The sequence below is a fragment of the Ursus maritimus genome, unplaced genomic scaffold, assembly GCF_017311325.1.
Source record: "Ursus maritimus isolate PB19 unplaced genomic scaffold, ASM1731132v1 scaffold_18, whole genome shotgun sequence".
In the NCBI taxonomy this organism is placed as follows: domain Eukaryota; kingdom Metazoa; phylum Chordata; class Mammalia; order Carnivora; family Ursidae; genus Ursus; species Ursus maritimus.
The window spans coordinates 35,113,951-35,132,833 of record NW_024424230.1 but is presented as its reverse complement, the minus strand read 5'-3'; the positions used below and the strand labels follow the sequence as shown (position 1 = coordinate 35,132,833).

The 18,883-nt window shown below is 41.8% G+C and overlaps 1 protein-coding gene across 3 annotated transcripts in view; it reads left to right on the top strand.

The window, feature by feature from the left end:
- FHOD3 (formin homology 2 domain containing 3) overlaps positions 1–18,883 on the top strand; it is a 451,796-nt gene that overhangs the window by 353,145 nt on the left and 79,768 nt on the right. For 2 of the 3 annotated variants that reach the window (XM_040632586.1, XM_040632585.1), the window contains 3 exons: positions 7,390–7,524; positions 11,771–11,821; positions 17,860–18,074. In XM_040632586.1, coding sequence (XP_040488520.1) covers positions 7,390–7,524; positions 11,771–11,821; positions 17,860–18,074 — 401 coding nt within the window. The remainder of the gene's footprint in view (positions 1–7,389; positions 7,525–11,770; positions 11,822–17,859; positions 18,075–18,883) is intronic. The other variant, XM_040632587.1, reaches the window with a different exon arrangement.

Here is an 18,883-nt window from a genome sequence, read left to right as displayed (position 1 = left end):
TTTATGTAAACGTAATCACACTGTATGTACTCCTAGGGAAGGGTTGACTTCTTTCAGTTAGCATAACTGTTTTGAAATCCATTCATTTTGTTGTACGTTTAAGTACTTCATTCCTTTTTATTGCTGACTAGTATTCCATTGTATAAATATACCACAGTTTATCTGTTTACCTGCTAGTGGACATTTGAGTTGTTTCCAAATTTTGGCTGTGAACATTTGTTTGTAAGTCTTGGTATGGAAGTGTGCTTTCATTTCTTGTTGGTTAAATATCTAGAAACGGTATGGCCGAGTCCTATGGTAGGGGCATGTTTAGCTTTTTAAGAAATTGCCAAGCTGTCTTCCAGAATGGTTGTACACCAGAGTACTGCTGGCCTCATAAAATGAGATGAAATGTATTCCTTCCTCTTGAACTTTCTCTAAGACATTGGTCCACACTGGGGGGTCTGGCCTCATGGGCTTGTTTAAATGCTCAGCTCTGCTGTCTCCCCAGTGTGACTCCTCTGGCCTCCATTTCCTCCCCTACGAAGGGGAGAATAATGGAACTTTGTGCAAGAGGTCATAGGGTTAAAAGAACCATTTCACATAAAATAATTGCCACACGGTATTGTCTCCATAAATGGTAACTCTTAGTACCCCACATTTCAGTGAAATGGAGTTCCTGTCTCAGACATCCTGGCGAGGGAGGCTTTAACCAGATGGGTTTCTGGGGCAGCCCCTGGGGGCCTGGGATGGCCAAGATTAATTATTGCAATTCCTCTCCCTCAGAGTATATCATCCGCTCCATTGCAAAATCTCTCTCTGGCTCCTCTCCACCTGCATTCTTAGGTGGCTTCACTCGGTTGCAGTTGCCTCGGGTGTAACTTCCATGACTTCAGCTTTCCAGCTGCGTTCCGGGGTGGCACGCCGTCCTGGTGACTCAGCCGGCTGGAAGCCGTGGCGGGAAGGTGCAGATCAAATCCCCAGCCAACTTGCGCCTCAGGCTGGAAACTGCCTGGGTCATATTCCAGATCTAGTCTTGAGGATGGCAGCTTAGCTATTCCCCCCGCATTTAGAGATTTTAGGCTCCCCACATAAAATGAGATGTGTCATGCACCCATTGTGGCCCAGATGCTGTTCTAAGCAAACGCCTACCTAAACTCTCCTGTTAACCTTACCGCGTGCTTCGTGAGTTGCAAGTAGTATTACCACCATTTGACAAACAAGTAAAGTAGGCTCCCAGGTGTTCAATGATCGGCCATACTCAGGTTTTCTCTAAGCCTTGTGCTCATTCCTTTCTGCCATAGCCGGCCCTCAGACCGGCCAAGATGAAACATCACAGCAATTTCCAATCACTGTAGGTATTTTTCCTGGAAAACTTAATATGAAAGATAAAAATCTGTTAAAGATGTCTTTATAAGGAGAAGAAATTACCATGCTAGCTTGAATTTTGCTATTTGGGTGTTGGGTTTTTTGTTTTTTGATTTTTTTTTTTTTTTTTTTTTTTGAGGATGATTTGGGATAGTCCCCTTTGTATGGTTTGAATGCATTCTGGCACTGATATTGTAGGTTGAGCCCATTTCCAGAAACGGGCTTTATAGGACCACAGTTTATATTCTCACATGTTGCGCTTATCCAGGAGACCTAGGGAAATTTAATTTTTTAATATTATGTTTATAGTCTTCTGTTTCCAGTATGACCGAAGTAGCTTATATGCATCTAGGACAGAAATCTCATGGGAGGGGGTCTTTTAATTCTCCCTTCCTGCCACAGGGATCTGTGTTAGGGTGCTCAAGAGAATGGATCTTAAGTTGCTCAAGGCCTTTTGTATCATTTCCAGAAAAGAGGAACCATTCTGTATTGTTTGGAGTTAACAACTCACATTTCAGTTCTTTCCACACTGAAATGTTAAATTAAGGAGACTTCATGTATTGTTAATGCTGCCCGATAGTGCGTTTGCTGTGTTCTGACCAGAGAGTCAAGATGAGAGCGCTTCTTACGAGGTCCAAGTGGGCAGGAGCACAATCTGCAGGACGAATGGCCTGTCCATTTGACTAAACTGGACCCTCCTTAACTTTCTCAAGTTCTAATGCTACTTTAATTTTATACAGGCTCTAATATCCACAGTTTATGTAAGGAAACCATGTTAATATATGGTATAGAGAAGCTTCACTGAGACTTCTTTAGCATAGCCTCGAATAGCCCATTATTAAGTTATGTATTAAGTTTTTCCTGAAATAAGTGGGAGCATTTAGAAGAACAAACTAAAGTCAGAAGTGTAAGGGGAAATGGCAAGGTCCTTACCTTGCTCTTCACCCAAGAGCGCAGACCACCAAGTTTGCTCCTGTCTCTTACCTCTGAAAAGAGAACTCCTAAGGTAAAGCTGCTAGCGCTTAAAAAGACAACCGCACAGGGCAGGCTGGGAAGTTGGGCTGGATTCAAATCCCCCACGTAGTCCCTAACATAATTCTCCTGTGTAGAGGACCTTATTTTTTGTTTTAAAATTCTGGAACTAGGGGCGCCTGGGTGGCTCAGTCAGTTAAGCATCTGCCTTCGGCTCAGGTCATGATCCCAGGGTTCTGGGACCGAGCCCCACATAGGACTACTTGCTCAGCAGGGAGCCTGCCTCTTCCTCTTCCCTGCTTGTGCTCTCTCTCTTGCTCTCTCTCTCAAGTAAATGAGTAAAATCTTGAAAATAAATAAATAAAATTCTGGAACTAGACTTAACTTTTGATGTTCAGCTAGCTTGAGGCTTCAAAGATATTTGGTATTAAAAGAGAAGTACTTTTGATTCTTACCAAGCAAAAGAATGACCTCCAAAAATATATTCCAGGCTTACAGAAGATTTTAGATAATGACAGAAAGTTATAGACCTATAAAGAACATTGTATATAAAAATTGAAGCCCTTGTCCCTTTAACTTTTTTCTTCCCCAGTCACGACCACCTGAAATTGGTTTAATCATTTCCATATATGTTACTATATTTTTGCTAAAGATAAACATATCCCTAAATAGTGTATGATTTTGTTTTGCATATATTTAAACATCACAGAAATAACAGCCTACTATTCATATTCTTCAAAGTACTTTTCACGGTCAATATATCGTGCTTTTGAGACTCATCCATTTCACTCAAATCATTTTTCACAGGTATAGAGTATTTCTTTGTAAAAATATACTATGTTTTTCTATATAGATGTTTCTAATCATTAACCATTAACAGTACAAAACAGTGTAACATATACTATTCTTGTATATTGGCCATCTTTAGCATGCAAAAGTTGCTCTTTAATATAAATCTAAAAGTGGATTTGCTGGGTTGTAGGATATGTATATCTTCAAATGTATTCAGTGCTTTTCCAAAATGATTATATCAGCTTAGACTCCCAGAAGCAACATAAGAGAGTTCTTGTCTTGTTCTGTACCAGTGCTTCATGTCATCAGGCATTAGTTTTTGTCAATCTGCAATCTGAGACATCTGAAACCATATATCACTATGGGTTTAACTTGCTTTCTTTTTCCCTCATTTCTAGTTAAGATGGTAATCATTTGTATTTTTATTGGCCATTTAGTTTTCTTCTTCAGCAAAATGTCATTTTTTTGGGTCATTTTTGCTCATTTTTCCACTGAGTGATTTCTTTTTTCTGATGTGGAGTGGTTCTTTTTGTTGCATGTATACTAGTCCTTTGTGGTTTATATGTATTACAAGTAGCTCCTCCGAAGTGGTGGCTTTTCTTTATTCTTAAATACTCTTTAAATGCACACAAATTTCAAATGTTAATATATGTAAATGTATCAAGTTTTTCGTGTTTGATTGCCCTTTTTGGTTTCTGGTATAAAAGTTTTTTCTTGAAATCTAAACATTGCAAAGTTGTGCTTTCTACATTTTCCACTTAAACTCTCAGAATTTATTTTTGTGTTTGGTATGTGGAAGGCCTAATTGTATTTTGTTTTATGTGGCTAATAGTCCAATTGTTAAATAGTCCATCACTTCCCACTGATTGATCAATTCTAACATTAAGATGCTCTTAATGTTCCAGCATTGAGTAATGTTTACCATAGGTTTTTAAAAAATTCTGTTTGCTAAATACCCATTGTCAGGCCAAGACAGTACTCTCCAATCCAGTGCTTGCTGAAGTTGGTTTGTTCGTTGTGTGTGTGTTTTTTTTTTAAACAATTGAGTATTGCATTTAAACCTTTTCCTGCATCTAAAGAGGTAGTCATTGGTTTTTCTCCTATATCTATTATAGTCATTGATATCTTCATCTTTTTTTTTAAAGATTTTTTTATTTATTTCACAGAGAAAGAGGCAGCAAGAGAGGGAATACAAGCAGGGGGAGTGGGAGAGGGAGAAGCAGACTTCCTGCTGAGCAGGGAGCCCAATGCGGGGGCTCGATCCCAGAATGCTGGGATCATGACCTGCGCCAAACGCAGACGCTTAACAACTGAGCCACCCAGGCACCCTGATATATTCATCTTAAACATCCTCGCATTCATTGGACAAACAAAACATGATTTTATTTCAGATTTTGCAGTGGTGTTTATATTTGCAGTCAGTATTTAAGTTTCTATCTTCATACTGTTCTTGTTCAGTTTTTGTGGAGTATTACTAATCACATAAGATGAGCTAGTGAACTCATTCTTCATATATTCTGAAACTTTGTATATGATTAAGATGAGCTCTTCTTTGATTACTTTATAGAAAATACCTTTAAAAAATCTGAGCCTTGTGAGGTTTTTGTTTTGTTTTGGTGTGTGTAGATATATCTGTAATGAATTGATTCAATTTCTTAAGGTTAATAGGGCTATCTAAAATATCTATTTCTTCCTCTGTCTGATATGGTAAGTTATTTTTAGAAAATCATCCATTTCTTCAAAGTTTCCAGATGTATTGTCAAAGAAATTTCTCCCATTTTTTCGTCATTATTTTTCTCTCGTTATATTTGTAGTTGTATCTATGTGCTGTTCTTGAATATTGCTTATTCGTAGCTTTTTTCTTGAACAATTTTGACAGAATGTATTATTATTTTTAAAAATTATAAATCAGCTTTGATTTTGTTGATTTTTCTCTATATATCTTGATTTCTCTATTTCATTCATCTTTGTTCATACCTTTATTTCCTTTCTTTTGCCTTCTTTGAATTTGTTCTACTGTTGCTTTTCAGATTATTGAGTTAACTTCTTTCCTAATATAAACACTGCAGGCAATAAATCTAAGTACTAATATAGAAACATCCTCTAAATCTTGATATATAGCTTTTTCATTATAGTACCCTTTGAATATTTTCTGATTTTCTGTATTTTTCTTCTTTGGCCTGAGTTATTTAGAAGTGTTTACAATTTTCCATTTATATCAATTTTTAAATTTTATTATTTTCGACTCAGTTGCATTGTGGTTAAGAAGGTAGCCCATATGAAACCAATTTTTGGTGTTTCTTTATGAGCTTTGTGGCAGGATTAATGGTCAGTGTTTGGATGGTCTCTGTGTATTTGAGAAGAATGTGTTTTCTCTAACTTGGGGCATTGGGTATATATGTTCCTTTGTTATGTTAAACTTATTAATCAAGTTGAAAAAAATCTTTTGTGTCCATGAAATTTCTATCCATCACTGTGTGAGAGGTATAGTAAGCCTGTCCACTCTGTGGCTTAGATTCAACTGCATATAACAGAAAAATAAATAACAGCAACTTAAGCAAGATAGTCTGGATTTCATTTATGTGAAGGAGAAATCAAATTCTATACATGCCTGATTGTCCAGGGCTGATGTCATAGCTCCCTAGTGAGCCTGGAGTTTAGGATTTGGTTACTCCCTTCCTGTAGCTATGAGGAAGGCAATTTCTTCCCTCTACTTCTTCCACCTCTGAATGAGAGCGAGAGGCAGCTTCACTCTTCAAGGGAGAACGGCTGTGGGACTTATGGCAGAATGTGCGTGATACCAGAATCACATCTTTCTCCTGCACTAAGGAACCTTGCGTTTTCCACTAGGCAGGCATATTTTCACTGAGTTCAGGTAGGATTTCACCCAACCAATATTTCAGAAATAGTTGTATCTTAGTTTTGGAATTTTTTTCAATAAATTAAGGCCTTGTTGTCCATACAGATTTGTTTTGTTATTCCCCAGAGGTCCAACAGACTCCTCTTCCCAACAAACTCCCTTCCTTATTTTTCATATGCTTACATAATTTTCCCTCTTCCCACCCATTCTCCTGACTTAACATTTCCTGTGATACCCACCCCTGTGATCCCTCACTGAGGCCTCCCACAGCTGGCTGTCCCCATAATGCCATCTTCAGTGGACAGTCAAGATTGGGAGCTATCACTAAGAGTCAAGTCCTTTGAACATGCTGTATGTTCTTGACTGCTTCTTGAAGTAGAATGAAATTTCCTTAATTCCAATCAGATTTCAGACCATTGCTGTGTCTTTTTTCCTTCATCTGTTATCCCAACACCTGTTTTAAGACGACACAATTATCTTGAGGGGGTATATTGAGAATCTGGTGTATGGTAAAATATTTTAGCATATGTAAAATAGAAAACAGTTTTTTTTCCCCTAAAGATTTATTTATTTTTATTGTATTTCATTTTATTTTATTTAAATTCAATTAACATATAACGTATTATTGGTTTCAGAGGTAGAGGTCAGTGATTCATCAGTTGTATATAACACCTAGTGCTCATTATATCATGTAATTAATGCCCATCACCAGTTACCCCACCCCCCTACCCCCTCCCCTTTAGCAACCCTCAGTTTGCTTCCTATAGTTAAGGGTCTCTTATGGTTTGTCTCCCTCTCTGATTTTGTCTTATTTTATTTTTCCCTTCCTTCACTTATGATCCTCTGTTTCTTAAATTCCACATATGAGTGAGATCATATGATGATTGTCTTTCTCTGACTGACTTATTTCACTTAGCATAATACCCTCTAGTGCCATCCATGTTGTTGAAAATGGTAAGATATCATTTTTTTAAACTGATGACTGAGTAAGAAAACAGTTTTAGATTGAATGATGATTCTATAAAGTCTTTCCGTAGACACGTTTAAAATGTGTGTGTTTCTCTCTATAGAGAGATAAAGGGAGGGGGAGAGAGGGGATGAACCTGTATTTACATGTTATGCATATTACTGGAATTCTTTTTGATAATAATAGCACCTATTATTGATGACTGCTTATATGTCAAGCATGGTGCTTAGTATTTTATAGACATTGCCACCTTCTTGTCCTTCTGGCACATGAAGTGTGTTACTTACCTCCATTTACAGATGAAGATCCTGAGACACTCAGTAATTTTCCCCCGGCAATACCTAGGTACCAGTGGACCAGACCCTCAATTCTAACTGAAGTCTTGCTGGTTCCTACTTGGGTACTTTTAATCACAGGCCAAGCCACTAAAACGTTAACTCTGTATCTTTAGGTCATCACTGAGTGGTCTTCTCACATCATCCTTTAGGCAGCACCAAGAGTCACTGGCAGCGGAGAGAGAGCGGCGGCGGCAGGAGAGAGAAGAAAGGTTGCAAAGAATAGAACGGGAAGAAAGGAACAAATTCAAGTAAGAGAAATTTCAAGATTTTGTAAATAACAAATTGAAAATTAAAGCACATACCTTCATGCTCTGTATGATTCATATGGGTCTTAAGGGTTAGGTAGTAATATGTTTGCTTTAGATTCTGTCTCTGTTTTTAAGGAACAGTAAGACATTCCTGAAATGGGCTAGCTCTGGCTTGTTATGGCCCTCTTCCTCTAACCATATGGCAGGAAGCACAGAAAGCCAGCCAAATACAATTAGGAACTTGTGTATTTTTGGGTCCTCCATTATCAAAAATGGTCTTATCCAGGCCTTCCTGAAGACTGAGAGCCTAATTGTCTTAACTTAATTTGTCATTTCCCCTAAAGCTACTCATGTTTTATTCATATTCTATTGGATGCCAAAAGAAAATGCTTTTCCCACCTTCTGGTTTGCTTCTTTGCTCCCTGTAGCAATCTTCAATATATTTTTTTGAACAATAATCTCTCCTCCTATGAAGGAGAAAGCCATTCTGCTGATTACTCTTTCCTGACACATTTCATTCCTTCTCCTCTTCCTTTCCCTGCTTCCTCTCCTCCTCCGAATCTCTCCCTTTGTCATCTTTCCAGTCATTGCTCCTAGACCTCCTATGTTCTTTCTTGTTTTCATTTCTTACTCCATCTTCATTTCCTGTTTCCTCAGTTCAGTTTCTTTGGCAAACCATATTCCCTTCAATTACTCCCATTTAAATCCACAAAGAATATCAAACATTGTCATTGAGGATTTACAGGTTCAGTAATGTTTTTCCAGAACCCAGGAGAGCATGTGTAATTGTAGAAATGGTGAAAATATAAGCAGAGTTATGAAGTTGCCTTAATTGTAACTCACTATTACATGGAAACAAATATCCCAAGTCTGTGGGTGAAATGCTAATCCTGGCTTTTGTAAGGCTGGGTTAATTGCCTGCAGGAAGTAAACCAACATCGTCCTCCGCTGTGATTGCATGGCATACCCTGAGCTGTCACTCTTCCCAAATTATACATGGAAATGCCACACCTATATGCACCATTTCTCATGAGGTAACTCTGGAAGTTGTCACTTCTGGAAAGACCCATTTGTAAAACCACTGGAACAGATTAAATCCTTCCTAATCAGGGATTTCTGAGAGTTTTGCATATTTTGCCACCAAGTAGCAGCAGAGAATCTGACAGAAAAACATGGAAGATTCAGAGATTTGTTTACATATAGAAAGATTTTGTTGGAAAAACCTATTAAAACGGGGTGCCAGTTCAGGGGAAGATGGAATACGCATCCTCCGTCCTGTCCCTTCTACTGCATCACTGAATGCAACCAGAAATCATGGACAGAATGCTGAGAGCTCTGATAATTCTGAGCTGTAAAAGGGAGTGGGTGAACTGGGGACAGAGGTTAGTCTTCAAAGTTCCAAGCCAGTGAGAGCGTACCCTTCTTTTCCTCCACTGTCACCTAGTGTGTCATCAGAGGTACCCCAAAACTCAGAAGCACATATTAAGTGTGAACTAAAAAACTCTAAGAGAAGACCTCTCTGGACTGAGGAGCAGCAAATGGGGTCCTAAGAGTCAGAGACTGGAGAAATGTCTTGTTTTTCCATATTTTCCCCTTTTTTCCTACCCCAGCCTTGAAGCTTTATTTTTACAGAAGCACAATGATGGCAGCAGTGTCCAGCCAGGTGCCTAAAACTCTAAGGGAGGGGAACCCTTCCTCTGACCAGAGGAACTATGACTCCAAGAGTGCTAGGGAAATCACCATTTTTTTCTCTGTGTCATTCTGGCACACTGCAGATGCGTGCAGATGGAGTTACTGAAAGTTGCAGCAGAGCGTAGAAAATAAAGCCCAAGCTTTCTGGCTAGAGCAGCAGGAAGGGAGACCCAGGGAAGCCAGAAAATTATAGGAAATTCACAAAGAGTAGAGAAGTCAAGAGAGCACTCCTGAGCTCATCTTCAGTTGTGCACATGTGGCTTAAAACCTGAACAGCGTGCCACAGACTTTGAGAACTAAATAGAGTGGACCACCACTCAGCTCCCAGACTGGCCACTGAGTGGGTACACACAGGGCTTGATTTGGAGAAAATTAAAAATATTTGAAAACTGAGCTAATATGGGAACCAATGTCAGAAGGCAGTCGGAACTTGAAGGCTGAACCTAACCTAGTTGATTGCCTGCTAAAGCATAACGAGATTCTCCATAGAATTCAAGGAAGACCCAGAGTCTCCTTTCAAAATATTTAAAGTGTTCTCAATGCAATCCAAAGTCACTGTCACACAAAGAAACCAAGAGAATCTTAGAGGAAAAAAGGGAATCAAAATATGCTAACTACAAAAGGACATAGACATCATTATCAGACAAAGACTAAAGCAGCTACTATAAACTTGTTCTAAGACGTAAAGGCAAATACTTTTGAAACTAATGAAAAGATAAGTCTCTGTAAAGAAATAGAAACTTTAAAGAAGAACCACATGGAAATACTTACAGAACTGAAAAATATAGTAATCAAAATGAAAAATTCACTGGATGGGTTCAATAGCGGAATGGAGATGAGAGAAGAAAGGGTCATTAAACTGGAAGATAGAACAATAGAAATATTATCCAATCCAAAAAATGGAGCAAAACATTGGAAAAAATGTACAGTGTCTCAGGGACCCATAGATCAATAACAGAATGCCTCACGCTCATGTAGTTAGAGTCCCAGAAGAACAGGACAAGAGTGCATTGTATTATATATTAAGCCATATGTATGTATGTAGGCAGAGACTGTACTTGTAATTATCCACTGTTTGCCCTTGGTCCCAAGTGGGTCTCACTTCTCATTTAAGACACAGAGAGATCCTGGCAAAACAACCCTGTCCAAGAAGGAATGCTGACCATCAGGACAGACCACATACAGCTATTAATTATGATGACTGTGGTTCCATCCTGAAGTCTTAGGATGTGAATGAAAAGAAATTCAAAAAAGGAAATAGGAAAAGCTTTATCAAGTAGTCCCTGAGATGACTCAAATGGCTGACCTTTCTTCAGCCATTTTATTGATTTAGGTTACTTAGTCTTCTTGTGCTTTTTCCCTTGCAAAGTATCCTTATCTGTTGTTATTTTGTTGAATATGATCTTAAGCTTTCTGGGTTATGGGATGTGTTATTTCTAATGTGGTAAGTGATGAGGAGAGGTGCTTATAAATGATAACAAATCTGGGTCTTTGCTGTGTTTTCTCCTTCTCCTGATCTGCTTTAATTGCTCTGATGTCCTGCCCCTTCATATCCTGTTACCAGTGCATGGAGGGGTGGAATATCTTTTTTTTTTCTTAAAGATTTATTTATTTGAGAGAGAGAGAGCAGAGTGAGAGTGAGAGAGCACAAGCAGGGCAAGGGGCAGAGGGAGAAGCAGATTCCCCACTGAGCAGGGAGCCGGAAATGGGGCTCAATCCCAGGACTCTGGGATCATGATCTGGGCTGAAGGCAGATGCTTAACCACTGAGCCACCCCGGTGCCCCAGGGGTAGAATACTTAACTACATTGTGAGGTCCAGTTTAGAAAACCATGAAGTCATAATTTTTCAAGCAAATAAGAGGTCCATTGAGAAGTGGCTGAACTTAGCTAACTTAGCTAAACTTAGATTTAAGCTGGAATCTCATCAGCAGGAGCAGAGCAATAAACGTTAAAATTGGATGAAGTTTGGCATCTTGGGAGTGCAAACAAGTAAATGTACAAAGCAAGGGCTTCCCATGATCCCTGCAGAGAAACTGGGAGTGTGAAAGGTGAAGAGAAAGAATCCTGCACTGTGGGATGAATTTCCAAACTGCAGAGTACAACACAAAATGGCCAAGATGCCTGGACCCACTCAGATTTAATTCTTGAGACCAAAGTTGTGGAGCCTACCAGACCTTGATTGGATGTTAATTGTCTCTGAAAGCTATTGCTTGCTTGCAATTGACATATGTTACTTGTGTATTGTTTGACATTTTAAAAAGTTTTTTCTTCTCCCCTCTCCCCCATATACCTAAATTCTTCTTTCTTTAATTGTAGAGTCTCCCATGTTCTCATTCCTGTGCTTTTATAAGAAATCCATTGTATTTAGTACTTTTAAAGTATAGCCTTTATATTTGTTGTTGTTGTTGTTTTTTAATCCAACACAACCACTATCCATTTCTGAGGCAATAGAGTCTTTCATGATACACTGTCAATAATTTCTTGGCAATTTCATGAGCATCTAATTCTGTTATTTTCCTTCCCTACTTTGTTTCTTCTGCATATTTCCATTAGCCGAGAGTATTTAGACAAAAGAGAGGAGCAAAGACAAGCAAGAGAAGAAAGGTTTGTATATTTCTTCTTTCCTATTACAACCAAATGGCACTTGACTTTGCATTCTTAACCGAGCATGCTGAGTAGACTGTGTTAATTAAAATAAATAGCTTCACTTAAGACACCTAAGACTTTGGGTAACTGGTATTTTGTAGAATAAAGTGTCCTAGCTATCTAAATTTTCCAAGAAAGTACAGATTTATTATTTAGTGCCATCATGGTGTGAAATATAGGTCTGTTCCTCCAGACTACTCTCCACATGAGCACACTAGTTTTGCATATTGACATATGGTATGTATTTTAAATACCCTGCACTACCACCACTGAGCCTGGGTAGGTGTCCCTACTGTGTGCTTCCAGGTCACTCCTTCAGAATTCCTTTAACAAATATTTGACTGCACACACTATGGCAGGCGCTGGCTGAAGTGCCGAACATTCCTGAGACTCTTGCAGGATGTGCCTGATCATTTACCTGTCTCCCTACTGAACTGTTCTCAGTTCCTAGATGGCAGGAACCACGTCTCATTTTCCTTGTCCCAGTGCCCTCCACAGTGCTTGGCCCATAGTAGGCACTTAGGAAGGATATATGAAATAAATGAACAAATGAATCCACAGCTTTATTTAAAATATTAAGCTGTAAACTATTTTCAATTGCCCCATTCTTTGAATCCTAAAATATCCAAAGTAAATGTATTCAATGTCTGATAAACTAAGAGAAGCAAAAGAAACTGTTTTTGGAAGTAAACCAGCAAGGCAAGTTTTGACCTTGTAGTAATTCCATCAACCACCAGATGGCGATAGTACATGGAGCAATGGAAAGGCTGATTTCCTACTAGAGCCATTTGGGAACCTCACCATCTGTGAACTATGCCAAAAAGTGGAATTTTGCTGAATTTTCTTAGACACCTTCAGCTAAATAGTTCAAGACAGTCTGAGGGCAGGGAAGAGTGGAGCCTGCCTGTATCCAATTAAAAAATTAGATGCTTAGGTCAGACTTAGAAAAAAACTATGGCATTGCTTTAATTCCAGTGTTTTATTAGATTATTGCCATCATAATAACCAGTTGTAGCCGGCAAAGTTAGAGCAAAAGAAACAAGAAACTTCTATTTTTTTTTAAAGAAACTTCTATTTTTCTAATTCATACCCATTTTTGATATTGGAGGACATAGACTTTTATTGAAAATGCTGTCGACTTCATGCCCAGGCTTAAGAAACCAAATTTTTTTTTTTTAGCTTTGACAACTTGACTGTCAGGTTATGTCTGCACCAGCAAGGCTTGAAAGCTTCTGGGGAGATATCAAGGCCTGTACTGGCTCAGACTGACCTCAAAATTTCCCCAAACCATTGAAGGCTCCCTCTTTCTGGATATCAAAGCACAGCATCACTTATGCCTGGAAAACCTATACAGAGGGGTGCTTGCCACTTGTCTCCTGGTGCCTCTTGTTCTTACATCAGTCCTTGCCCCATGCCACCCATTTGCCTGGGCCTTCTTCGCCGGTGCAGGAGTGGGCTCTCTCTGGCCTCATGTGGGCCCTATCTCTACTTACACGGAACGTTATGGAAGCAGCCAAGAATTTCCCTTTGGTTTGGACCAGCCACTTTTCTTGGTTAATTTGCTTCTTGAATAACCTGGTGAAGAAGGGAGAGAGGGATATAAACTTTTGTCTCTGTTTGGAAAGCTATTGGGGCTTTCTGGTAGACCAGGAAAAGATAAGATTGCCAAGTATAATGGGATTCAGGAATGGATGGGGAAACTGGAGATCAGAGGTGGAAAGAGGTTCAGAAGTAAGGAAGAGGACTCCATCTAGAAAGGGTTTTTTAAAAACATTTATTTATTTTAGAGAGAGAGCAAGGGGAGGGGCAGAGGGAGAGGGAGAAAGAAACTTAAGCAGACTCCCCACTGAGTGCGGAGCCCCATAGGGGGCTCGATCTCACGACCCTGAGGTCATTACTGAAACCAAGAGTCAGATACTTAACTGACTGTGCCACCCAGGCACCCCTAGCAACTCTTGGTAGAGCCTGGTGTATTTGTTGGGTCCCATGTCTCTTGCTCTAAATTTAATGACTCCGAGAAGAATGGCCAGAGTCATAGCAGAGTGTTTTTTGAGGTTTGTCGTATAACAAGATGAATGTAGTTTTGCTATTTTGAGGTGTAATGGCCCATTAGATTTTACTTTGATTTATTTCCTATTGTCATTCCATAATCTCAGGCAAACTATTTTATTGACAATGGTGCAGACCCAGAGTAGACTGTTGAAGTGTTACTTCTGATTTTGGGGGGGAGGGGAGAAAGGCTTTATCTGATCATGATTAAGTGATATTCACAAATAATCTTTTTAAGGGACTAAGAAGGAATGGGATCCAGGCTGAGCATATGTTGGGATGGGGTCGGAGCAGGGATTCGTCTGAGGGGGATGGCATAGGAAATGCCTATGACAAGCGGGGGTAATGGGAACAGAGGGCAGGGGGAATGTCAGGACTGAGCTAGGATTGGAGAAATGATGCATGAAGGTGATGAGTGAAGCAGTAAAGAGGATTCTGAGCATTGCTTAGCAGGTCTGAGGACAGAGTAGTACTTAGAAGGAGCCAGATTTTGGCTTAATGTAAGGGAGAGTTCACAAGTAGGAGAGTGGCAGGAAAAGTCATCTGGAAGTAGGTTTAGGTTAAGCTCCGGTCAAGCAGTTTCTGTAGAGCCCTGTATATGTTCCCTCGACTGTCCTCCCGGCCCCTGCAGCCCATGACCTTGGTGGATGTGTGAATTCATTCCTAAGGTTTGTTTGCCTGTCTCTCCCACCGAGCTGTGAGCTCCACCAGGGTGGGGGTTTTCTTGTTTATTATGAAATCTCTCGTACCTATGGCAGCTCTTAGCACATGACAGGCACTCACCAAATGTTCAATAAATAATGAAACGCTGAATGAATAAACAAAAGATACGGGCAGAAGTAGGATAAATGGGAATGTTTAGATGAAGGTGGGAATGGTGAAACGTCTTTCCTTGAGGCTGTGGTCTGTGGGTAGAAAACCCAGTGCTTTGCACACAGGAAACTTAAGGAGAGTCTGTTGGTTGGGGGTGTGTCACAAAGTCACAGGGACATACGACCATCCTCACATGGGCTGCCGTTCTCCTGGGATCAGGTACTGTTGGGCCTCTAAGGGCGCTCAGAGTCTGTCTGTAAGGGAAGGTTGAGACATAGAGCGAGCTTCTTCCCCAAGGACTGCCAAAGGTTGACGGGGTCAGGAGAGGTTGCTAAGCTACTCAGCAGTAAATGCCAGGGGGCTTAGCCCTTCCCAGGCGCACCGGGTCCCCTCCCCTCTCTGGCCTGTTGCAAGTGGACACTGGCACTGCTTTTTCACAAAGATTTAGTTACTCTTGACCTCGGCGCCCCTGTCCCTGCCATTTTTAAATGTCTTTAATTGTAGGGGCCCCTGGGTGGCTCAGTCTGTTAAACATCCGACTCTTGGTTTCGGCTCAGGTCGTGCTCTCATGGTCGTGAGGGTCCACACCGGGCATGGAGCCTGCTTAAGATTCTCTCTTTCCCCCTCTCCCTCTGCCCCTGCTCTCCTCGTATGCGTGCACTCTCTCTTTCTCTAAAAAATAAATGAAAAGTCTTTAGTTGCGGCAAAATACACATAACATCAAATTTACCATTTTAACCATTTTAAGCGTATCAGTTCAGTAGTGGTGGGTATGGTCACATTGCTGTGTGATCCATCTCTAGAACTCATTTCTTCTTGTAAAACTGAAACTTGATATCCATAAAACAAGTCCCCAGGCCCCCTCCCCTGCCATTTTTGTCTACCAGCTAAGCCTCCTCAGAAGAATTCATATTAAGTCCTCAGCACTTCCCATGTCCTGTGGCTCCCCTATGGATGAGATCTCTGAGACGGAGGGTGTGCAGGAAGCCTCTGAGTCCTATCTGTCCAGACGCTGGATGAACAACCCCTGGCAACCTCTGGAAAGTGGGGTGAACCCCACGTCCCTGCTAGTCTGGCTGCCTGCAGGTAGGGGTGTGGAGAGGCCAGGCCCAGGGCTGGGCCACCGGAAATGAAGGTCATAAATGGCTTGTCCTCCTGGCCTGAAGCCTTGGGCCTATGTAGGTCTCTTTGTCTGCACTCCGTTTCTTGGCTGCCCCTTTCTCCTGTGGCAGAAGGCTTGGACTCAGCATGGGGATACCTCCCACCCCCCTCCTGGGCTCACGGCAATTCCCGGGCCAAGGGTGCCTCCACCTCATTTAGAACATGCCTCCTGTTGGGGCTCTGACTCTTGCCCTCAAGGTCCCTTTCTTCCAAGATTCCACAGCCGGGTGGTTTTCCTTGCGGGTCTAAGTTAAGTTCAGATAGCTTCCTTGTGTTACCTCTCCTACCTTTTGAGAGGTGACGTTGTTGGCGAAGAAAGTCCAGAGTTTCTAAAGCTTTCTCTCTGGGCTGAGTTCCCACGCCCTGTCACCATGAGGCAGCTGCTCTCCCAACCATGCCCCAGACGTTGGGTATGCGGACCCATCACAGGTCTTTTGTCGGCAAGTGAAATCGGTGTGTTTGCCACCCTGGGCCTCCACTGCTGCAGGGAGACCCCTGCAGGCGGGGCACTCTCTCGCAGGCCCCTCACTGCACGCCTTGCCTGCTTCTCCTCGGCCTGCAAATGCAAGGCGCCGAGGGAAAGAACAAAGGATGGTAATCTTCTGTTCTCAGAAATCCTATTAGCTGCTTGTTAAGAACAGACACACACATGTGAAAAGATGACTAAATATGCCAGGCAGTAAATGTAAAATGCCATCTGAGTTGAATGGACTACATATCCGACATGAGTTCAGAGGCAAGGCCAAGATCACTTCCAGCTGTGGTGGTCAAGGCAGGCCTCGCTGAGGGAGACACGCGTGCGAGCCTGGCCTGTGGGGCAGATGGCCTTTGGACTGGCAGGGAGAAGGGGTGACGACCGCGGACAGACAGCCGTGGGGGAGCCACAGCCACCTTGTGGATGCATGCAGAATGCGTGCTTTTTCAGTGCATTCTTTTTAAAGTTTTCGTAGATGCACTCTGCCTTTCTTATGCGGGTGAACTTGGAATGCCGTGTGCGGTGTCTGGTGGGGGCTTCGGTGGGCTAGAGTTGGGGGGCTTGCCCATTGGGAGGAACTGAAGCAGTGAATCTGGACAGGTGTGAGTGAGGGTCTGGAAGAACCTGTCTCAAAGGGTCGTGGTTGGTAAGATAGAAACCTGCTACAGCTGAATTCGTAAATTTATTTCTGAACAAATAATGGTGGGTAAAATTAGCAGACATCTGGAAGAGGCACGTATTTCAAAGTTATTTTGGTCTGATCTGTAAAGCACACTATGAGGACTATGATTGGTAGCTGGTCTTAATAAACAGTTAGTGGGTTCTGCCTGCCTGAAATGCAAAACAGATGTATCTTTGTTCTTTTAAACTGACTTTGATGAATAAACTATATGTGACGTCAGGTCCAAGCTATTGGCTGTCTGAGTCCTACTCAGAAATATTTTAGAATATAAAAAAGTTTCCATGGTCGACACTGAGAGAACAAAGTGAATTCCAGTCGCATTGCTGTTAGCATTGAAGCAGGTTCAGAAATTCAGGGAGGGCTTCGTCCAACAACCCCTTTTGGTATTTTGGGGGCATTGTTTCTCTCCGCCGCACCAAGGGCCCCCTCCCATCTCACAGCTGCAAGCTCTGAGTGCGTGTGGTTTTCAGCTGTCACTGCTGGGGCTCTGTAATGGGCATTATGGCTGTTTTGCTTATTTGTACAAATGTTTCCTAAAAGAGCAAAATCGGACTGTGCAGCAGTGATCCAGTATCTGGAGACTGTGTGATGTTGCCATTTCTCCCAATTTGTTTGGTTATGAATGATGCGGGGTTTTTAATCATTAGCATCTTGGCTCTGCTGGCTGTTCTTGGCAGACTGGCCCTCCAGCCAGCCCTGAGCCGTGCTCCGTGCATCAGGAAACCAGCTCACTCTGCAGGTGTCTCAGCCATAAACAAGCATCAGCCACGGGCTCCTCTTTCTTTTTACGGAAACCCTTTGGAATTTAACTTTCAGATACAAATACTTGGAGCAGTTGGCAGCCGAGGCGCACGAGAAGGAACTGAGAAGCCGGAGCGCGAGCCGGGGCAGAGGTGACCTCTCCTTGGACCTGACCTCCCCGGCAGCCCCTGCCTCCCCCACCCCTCTGCGCCGTAGCCCTCCGTGTCTAGACTCACAAGAGGCTCTCCCGGGATCTTCCTCCTCTCCAGGAACACCTCCGCATCCCCAAGGTGAGTGCTGGGAGGGCACAGGGAACTCTGATGGGGTAATTCACATGAGGCTTCTGGGCAGTAGGGACCATTACTACGTGCAAAGTGGTATCAAGTAGTAACGAAGGGTAAACTCAGGGCAAATGCACCACACTAATAAACCAGCTGCCTTCAGAGCCGCTTCTATTAAAGCAAAATTATGTGTGAAGATTGTCAGTGCACGGTCATTGAGAAGGGAGAATATTGAAAACAAGGCTTACTTGGCCATTTCTTCCTAAATCACAGGGTATTAACTTAGTACTCTCTAATTTGGATATTATTTATTTATTGGCTCTGCCCAATAAAGTGACCACTTTAGAATGTTCTGACCTTAGGAATTGTGGGTCTGTTTTCAGTTAAACTGATGGAGAATAAAATTAAAGCAAGCAAGGAAAAAATGTGGACCTAGTGGAAATAGAAGTTAAACATTGAAGCAGAAAAAAAGGGAAGATAGTAGCGATTACTGGCATGTGTGGTGTGGGTGTAGATGCTTGTGTGCAGACAAGCTCTCCCTGGAGAAATTGTCTGTCATCTTAGCTTTATTTGGAGAAAACAATGTTATACACTGCAGCCTGAGAGCATCAGCTGTTTTCCTGATTGCTCTGAGGACGGTGGGTCCATTTTCTCGGACATTAACAGAGAGGATAGGTCTTGGGTACTACCATCTACACTGCGTGTTGACGAGCCTGCAGCTAGCACTATTCAGCATGACCGGGTGTTATGGCTTGCAGCCTGACCGAGGCTTAGCCAACTGAAGACAGCAGAGGAGCTCAACTTTTAACTCTCAGAGG